General features: G+C 34.0%; 1 protein-coding gene across 1 annotated transcript in view; it reads right to left on the bottom strand.

Annotated features, from left to right (window-relative positions):
* Window positions 1–2034: 2034 nt before the first annotated feature.
* Window positions 2035–8722, bottom strand: part of LOC135205686 (uncharacterized) — a gene marked incomplete in the record, with an annotated part of 452407 nt that continues 445719 nt past the window's right edge. Inside the window, 1 exon segment of the mRNA XM_064236602.1 lies at window positions 2035–7313. Coding sequence (XP_064092672.1) covers window positions 6368–7313 — 946 coding nt within the window.

The raw sequence follows: 8722 nt of genomic DNA, 5'->3' as shown, positions 1-8722 counted from the left end.
TTTATTTTCCAGAGAGCAAGGTGGTACTATCTCCATTCAAGGTATTAGACAGCAAATACTCTACTTCATAAAACAGGCTAACCCGGAATCTTTCCCACATGCTCATGATATTCGAGCTATAGCTACTTCAATTAATTATTTTCAAAATATGAATTTTGATGACCTTAAGAAGTATACGGGTCGGAAATTTCCTCGGGTCTTTAAGCGCCACTACCTAAGGAATATTCAAGCCTTAAAATTTTCCACTATAGCGGCGGGGAGTTTAATCTCTCCTGGCTAACTTTCCTTTCTTTCAATTTCGTCCCATTCCTTATACTTTCGCCTTTCTACCTGCCACTCTCGCCACGATGCCTCTCACCTCGGTAGATCAGATTCAGCCATCCAAGTATCATGCTTTCCTCTTCAGAATATGGATCAATCTTGGAATGTGCTTAATCCTACTTGTATATATTGTATTATGAAGTGTATATGAAACTTTACATTTTGATTTATGTATACATATTTAACGATTAAGTTATAATATAAGTTCTATTCTTAAGTTTAGATATTAAGTTTATATACTAGTAATAATCAGTTAATGAAGATTTATCTATTAATGATGTTTTTGTTATCCTTAGTATTAAAGTTGAATTCATGAGCTTGGAAGGCATTCTCTTGTATTTTTTCACCGGCGAACACAGGTCGACCCAGAAAAGGGATTTTGACGGAGGAAAAATCTATTTCTGGGGAGAGACCTGTGTCGCCCGGTGAAAAGGTCCTTCTTACTACTTTTCTGATATAAATAATTTCCAAATATACCAGAGAAAGTTAAACCATTGGTATGCAGAGGTTACTACCCTCGCGCGAGCACCTACCTCAAGGGCGTCGTGTATAAAGAAAGGGCGTGTGAAAGCCACTAAACACAGGTCATCTTCCAATTAGATTATTCTTTCGTCAATACATGGATATGGGGTGTGCCGTTACAGCGGTCTCAACCACACCGCTCCGACTCCCCCAGCCCCCGCCCGATGCTAGCGCCATCTTACATCCTTCTGCAATGGATTTCAGTAATGGCTTGGAAAGGAATGGGATGGGAAACAGGGTAGGGTTTCACCGGGCGACACAGGTCTCTCCCCAGAAATAGATTTTTCCTCCGTCAAAATCCCTTTATATTCCATTTAACAAATAACAGCTTCACAAAGTATTTGACGAGATTCAAAAAGTTAAAAGATCAATAAAATTTCTTAAGTCATTTGTATTCAATAACTGTCATTCACTGACCAGTGAAATTTGAGTATTGTCATGAGAGAAATGATCAGTCAATTCAGACACCAGGAAAAAGGCCAAACAAAGATCGTGTAGAAAAGAAGTAATGAGGATCTGGACCCACTGGGAATTCAAACAGAAACAGCACAAGGCAGAAGAGAGTGGTGACAACTTTTTTTTAAATATAAACCCTAAGAAAATCTGACAAAAACACTCATGATGATAATTTCTATCTAAAAATTGTCCTTTATACCTTATGGTATAAACTAACTATAATTTTTACATAAGCAAGCACAGAAAGTACAAAAATTAAAGTTAGTGTGTCAAAGGTTACTACAGTATAGACTTCTCAAAAAGAGAACAAAAGGGCATAGGTCATCAAATTTAGGAGGCCAGCGCAGTTAGTCTGGACTTGATGATAAGTTCCTTTTCAGATATATTTTCCATTAACAAGAAATGAGTAAACTTTCACAAGTAAAATACAGTTTTCATTTTGTTTTACTAAACATGCATGAAAAAAATACCAGAAAAAATATTCTATATAAATACTAACCTGTGAAGTTTTTCCTAAGATACTGACTTCCTAGATTATACAGTTGCATTAACTTGCTCACAAGCCACTTTACATAATTCATCACTTTTAAAAGCAACCCCTGTAATATTGCAAATATGATAAAAGAGAGAATTACAACAAGCAATCTGCCCAGCATAATAAAGTTTCCTGTTAAAATACGACAGTTATCTTAAAGACTAATGATCAAAAGTAAGGTGGTAACACAAACTGATGTGTACGTATTACTTTAAATTATATTACATAAATGAAACACCATTTTGTTTCTACTAGTTACATAACACTTTATTTCAAAATTTCATTTATTATGGAATCACTATACCTTAAATATAATATACAAGGTTATCACAACTTCATGTAAAACTTAAGTATGGTGCTGTACAGCACACGTTCTCAACAAAGTAAAAATCAAATTAATTATTTACGCACAATAATAAAATTTTTGTAAGAGTAGACAAAGAATTTATTTAATCTAGTTTTTTCTGATTTTTCCTTCTATTCCTGCATTATGTATACATTAAAACTTTATACTTAAAGAACACCATCAGATATTGAAATCATAAATATTAACCGTATACATAACCATATTCCTAAGTAAAGAAGGAAACAGAAAAACAACAAAATCTTAAAAATTGTAAATGAGAAAAAAGTTAAATTAGTTAAATTGCAGCATAATCTCTCTGTGGTTAACTATACAGTAGAGCTCCGGCTCACGACAGTATTAGAACTCGACATAATCGGATTTCGCCACTCAAGTTTCCAATAAACTTTGTATCTGTTTTCAAACAAAAAACCAGATTCTGACCACCAGACCATAAGATGTTTGTAAACATGTTTCCGCCAGCCGCCACTAGTTAGCGTCATCCAGTGTTACCAAATGTAGCATAATTTCATGTTTTATAGCATAATTTGACCCAAGAATTGGAGCTTAGCATAAATTCTATCATACTTAGGGTTCTAGTACAATTTTAGAATGTATTTTCACTAAAATTTTAAATAAAATGCAGAAAATTCCTCAATTTCATACACAGCTATAGTGAATATATGTATCTCCATAGTGAAATTGCCATCAAAAGCAGCACTAACAAATGAGTTAATTGCTAAGTTTGAGCCCAACTAAGGAATGTTAAATTTTGTGAATATAAATACCCACAGTGGCATGACAAACGATCAGTAAAGTGTGAATAATGTTTTTTCTTCATGAGTAAAGTCTGATCTTTTTCCTTTTTTAAGTTTTATTTTTTTTCAGTAGTTATCAAAATTTTAATTATGTCTGAAGTGATTTTCACACAATTTTCAAGTATTTATTCATTGTGTATGTGATCTGTTAAAGAAAATGGTGCTTCAGTGGCATGATAATGATCAGTAATAAGTATGTATGTTTTTCTTCTTGAGTTTTAATTTTTCAGTAGATATCAAAATGTTATATTTGAAATAATTTTTGCACATTTTCAAGTATTTATTAATTGTGTATGTGACCTGTTAAAGAAAAATGGTGTCTCAGTAGCATGATAATGATGCAGTAATAAGTAAAATTTGTATGTTTTTCTTCATGAGTAGAGACTTATTTGCTTTCCTTTTTTAGTTTTAATTTTTTTAGTAGAGATATCAAAATGTTAAATAATATCTGAAGTGATCTTCACACATTTTTCAAATATTATACAGTGGTCCCCCCGTATTCGCGGGGGATGCGTACCAGACCCCCCGCGAATAGTTAGAATCCGCGAATGTTTGGAACCCCTATAAAAACGCTAAAAACAGCCTATTTTGTTAGTTAAAACTTAAGAAAAACCACTAAAAATTTTCATACTTGGTTTTTTTAATAGTTTTATCACAAAAAGTGCATTTTATGATGAAATTGATAACAAAAAGGAGGAATTTGTGGATATTTCTCATAGAAAAATACCGCGAATGCGCGAATTTTCCGCGAATAATGCAGGGAAAGGTTCCCGAGAGAAATCCGCGAATGTGTGAGTCCGCGAATCCGGAGAACGCGAATACGGGGGGTCCACTGTACTAGTGTTTGCGTATGTGATCTATTAAAGAAAAATGGTTTTTTATTTCGAGTTTGCTAACATGTAAAGTTCATCAAAATGTTTCCACCATTCCCAACTCCAAAATATACCTTAAGTTTTGTCTATCCTCTCCTCTATGTGAAAGTGATGAGCAAAAAAGAGATTTAATCAAGCACCCTTGCTTGCTTTTTTTTAGGCGTAGACCTAGTCTAAAAACAATGCTTACATGAGGCGCGCGTTTCAGTAGCAAATGCAATACGTATTTAAGCGCTAGGTTTGGAGTGAAGGCAATGTTACATACGTAGGTTACTTGTGCAGTTCGGTAGCGAATGCAATCTTTAAGCTTTGTTAAGCTTGCCGGGAAAGCAGAGGTTAGCCATAGCTTAAATCAGAGAAGCCACTATGGTATATATGTGCGTAGTAATTAAGAAATTAAGACGATTCTTTTATGTCTACTGTAATACATCAATGTTTACGTGTGAGATTTGGTAGTGAAACCACTGTTACATACGTAACGTGCGGTTCGGTAGCGAACGCAATCTAAGCTTTTTAAGCTTACTGGTAAAGAAGAGGTTAGCCTTAGCTTAACTCAGAAGTCGCTATGGTATACATAGTAATTATAGAAATTATGTAGATTCTTTTATGTCTAGTGTAAAAATACGTCAATGTTTATGTATGAGATTGGGTAGTGAAACCACAAATACATACGTAACTTGCAGTTCGGTAGCGAAACGCAATCTTTAAGCTTTGTTAAGCTTGCTGGTAAAGTGGAGGTTAGCCTTAGCTTAAATCAGAGAAGCCGCTATGGTATACGTAGTAGTTTTAGAAATTAAGACGATTCTTTTTTGTCTACTGTAAAAATATGTCAATGTTTACGTATGAGATTTGGTAGTGAAACCACTGTTACATATGTTATGTGTGCGGTTCAGTAGCGAACGCAATCTTTAAGCTTTGTTAAGCTTGCTGGTAAAGAGGACGTTAGCCTTAGCTTAAATCAGAGAAGCCGCTATGTTATACGTAGTAGTTTTAGAAATTAAGACGATTCTTTTATGTCTACTGTAAAAATATGTCAATGTTTACGTATGAGATTTGGTAGTGACACCAGTTTACATATGTAACGTGTGCGCGGTAACGAATGCAATCTGTATGCTTGGTTTGTAAGCGTCCTCGTAAAGAAGAGGTAAGCCTGTTATAAAACTCAAGAGATGCTGGTACATAATGGTATAGTAATTATAGAAATTAAGAAGATTCTTTTACTTGTATATATGTACCATATAGTACCATAATTATTTTCAAAGTCCAATAACCTTGAAACCAGCCCTGATATTTGACAATTTGCCGTCGTAGAAGACGCACCTTTTTTATAAGGATAATTATGAAAACCATTAGTATCATAACATTTACTGAAAGATAATTTTAAAGCGATTTTGTATACAGTATTAAAGTCGACTCCACTTAAGATTTACCATAGATTAATACCAAATGTAAACGTTTCTAGGCTTATAGCGACGATATGGTTTTTTTGCTACCATAGTCCCGCTATAAGCCACCAGGGCTGCGCTATGGTTTGTTTACATCCTTTCATGCCACAGCCTGCCGACTTAATGTATGCAATTTTTCGTAAGTTTTTTATAAATATAAATTGGGTTTAATTTCAATAGTTTATTAATTTACTGTAATAATTTGACTTGCTTTTCAATGCTTTATTATGTTAGCAACACGTTTTATGCCTACCCACGACACTACATTCTACTTACTAGTTACCTAGGTAGCATATGGCGCTCGGTCAACAAACAGTTGGACATAGGCCAGTTTTCTTATATACTGTATGTTATACATTTAAAATTATAAATATACGTTTAATATGATATTTATTTAACTCAACTTATTTAGTTGTAATTTACACGTAATGTATTGTATAAAAAGGCAAGGTTAGGGTAATAACTGGTGGTCCAGAACAGATTAATCCATTTTCAGTTATTTCTTAAGGGAAAACTTGATTCAGATCTCGAAATAATTGAATTTCGACGCTCCTTCTGGAACGAATTAGCGTCAAGATCCAGGGCTCTACTGTATATTAAATCAATTACTACATACCTTTAACTTTACATGCTGCCAACTATTGCAAAGTCCTTGGAAATTTTTATGCTCCTTTTCAAGAACTACGCTGACTGACCCCCCTTGAAATCATTCACAACCAGGAGTGGATCAAATGATTAGATAAATCAAATCATAAATACTGCAGTTCACTTGATTGAATATAATGCTATCCTTTTTCAACCAAATCCAAACAATATCTAGAGAGAATTTCTTATACCAAATACTTGAGTTTCACACAATAAGGCATCACCTTTTATATGAGTCTTATGTTTACATGAAAAGTTATTATCCACAAGATTGCCAAGCCAGCATAGGTTACTGCAACAATCTGATAATGCAATTGACTGTTTACAGCCATGAAAAGTTCTATAAAATATCATTGGAGCACTTAGGTAGTATTTCTCAATACCTATGTTTACCAGGTTGACCACATTCTTCATTTCATGCAAGCTAACTTCATATGTGCTAACACTACAGCATCATAAATACTACTGAGGTCATCATCTTGAATGTCTCTGATCCCCTTAACAGCTAGCAAATCTTTAATGGACTGAATAATATCTGCATTAGTCTTGTTGTAAGTTGCTTTTGCCACAGACTCTATGTCTATTCCATAATAGCTTTGTTTTTCAGAACCTTGTTTTTTAGAACCAGATGTAGCATATTCCACAAGTTTAAGAGCTTGCACACTTGCTAGCTGGAGTTTCACTACATACTTCTCTGATCCAGAGTCTTTTGTAATTTCACTTAATTTTTTAGCTTTCTCTGATATCCTTTTCAAGATTAATTTTCTTTCTTCATCTTCAAAAAGTTTACAGAGCTTCGCACGGTCACACTGGCAATGTTCTATCTCCTTTTTAAGTTGTATGAACATAGGTTCTAATATGCCCAGAGCAGGAGAGACCTCGGTAAGTAGTCTTAGCGTTTTATCCACAAAGAATTCTTCATCACCATCAGGTGTCACAGATTTTGTCAATATCTTACCATCCTCATTGTGAGTTAATGCCCTTTTACAATCCTTTTCTTTCTGGAAATCATCTCTTTTTCGAGAAGATTTATGTTTCACATGCTCTTTGGATGTTTTATCACAATGTAGTTTATATTCAATATCAAGAACCTTTCTTTTCTCATCATACTCATCCTTCAACATTTCAGTAACTACTACTTTCCAAAATGTTTTCCAAAGGTTCATGTACTTTTCTTCATCCAGCTCCCCAGGGTACTTCTGCTGGTATTGTTCTCTGAAAAGAACATACTGGCAATCATACTCTGGATGAATCTCTGGTGTCTGAAGGTATAATTCAAAATCTCTGTCATGTTCAATATTCAATTCTCTTTTGGCCAATTTGTATTCGGCTTCTTCTTTGGATGGAGTTTTCTTTCTGTGAAAAAAAATAAATAAATAAATAAAACAAAATAAAATTTTTTTGTGAAAATTTGTCACGTAAGATACAATGGAAATTCAATATAACAACAATACCAAAATCAAATGACATATACTTTGCAAAACTTATGAGCAAAGGACTTGAAAATGGAGAGGGATCTTGCTTTCCATTCCTAATTAAGAGTATGTTGCCAATCACAGTGACAGACTTGAAATATTCCTCTCATTACTTGATAATCATATATGCACATTATGATATTCAAACATTTTTTACAACAAAGCTCTCCTTGACACTACTACTATGAAAAAAAAAAAAAAATTTTTCTCCACTATAAACAGATATTTAACACTGACAACATAACTGCATATGATACTGCAAAAAAAAAAAGGCTCTAAAAATCTGATAAATCTATGAGTTTCTGTACCAGACCATCCCTCTCCCCACCTCCTCTACACCTTCCCTTCAACTAAAGGTGTCAAAGTTGTTTGTTCAAGTGCCAAAAAGAGGAAAAAAAATCTTCAGAAAAAAGCAGAAACTAAACCAACTGTTATCATTATATGGAACAAGCCCACAGGGGACACTGACTTGAAATCCAAGCTTCCACAGACTATGGTGTTCATTAGAAAGAAGGACGAGGAGGTAAGGGAAATATAAAAGGAAGAGATACCACTTACTAAAAAAGAAAAATAAATTTATAAATAGGGGAGAAGAGTATTAGGGTACTATGCATTGCATCTTTGCTTAAACTACTGAAGTTTCATTTCCACAACATCCTCTGGGAGGCTGGTCCAGAGTCCAATAGTGTGAGGAATAAAGGACCTCTGGAACTGAGAGGTTCAAAAGCAAGGCACATTTACTGCATATTGGTGCTGCTGTTCAACAAATCTGGTTACCCTCGGCAGGTAAAGAGGATCAGGGATCAATTATGATCGTGAAAGATCTCTGTTAAAATACAACTCATGAAAAAGTGATAAACAGATACCTACCACCATGAACCATTCTATTAAAAAGATAAATCTCTGGCTGCTGTTAATGATAATTTTTAGAATAAACTAAAAAAATCTTGAGGGAGTAGGGAAATGTTGACACCACCAGCAAAAACATGCACAGTGCACACAATAAATAAATATTGCATAAATGTTTTAGAACATTGACGTGAAGAGATAATAGCTGAGATAAGACAAAAGACCAGAAATAGTAAATTATTTTCAACAATTAACTAATATGGTGTGATAATCATCAGTCAACTGAAATTATACAGTGAAAATTATGAAGGAACAAGAAATAAACAATAAGCAATGATAGGAGAGAAGTTAATATCCTTTCATAAATGTGAAAGAAACATAGGTGAAAAATGTAAAGTATTTTTGCCAACAAAGTTTATGAATGATGAATGCAAACACTGG

The sequence above is a fragment of the Macrobrachium nipponense genome, chromosome 24 (genome assembly GCF_015104395.2).
Source record: "Macrobrachium nipponense isolate FS-2020 chromosome 24, ASM1510439v2, whole genome shotgun sequence".
NCBI classification, from domain to species: Eukaryota; Metazoa; Arthropoda; class Malacostraca; order Decapoda; family Palaemonidae; genus Macrobrachium; species Macrobrachium nipponense.
The sequence above is the reverse complement of the archived record's forward strand: the minus strand, read 5'-3'. Positions and strand labels throughout refer to the sequence as shown.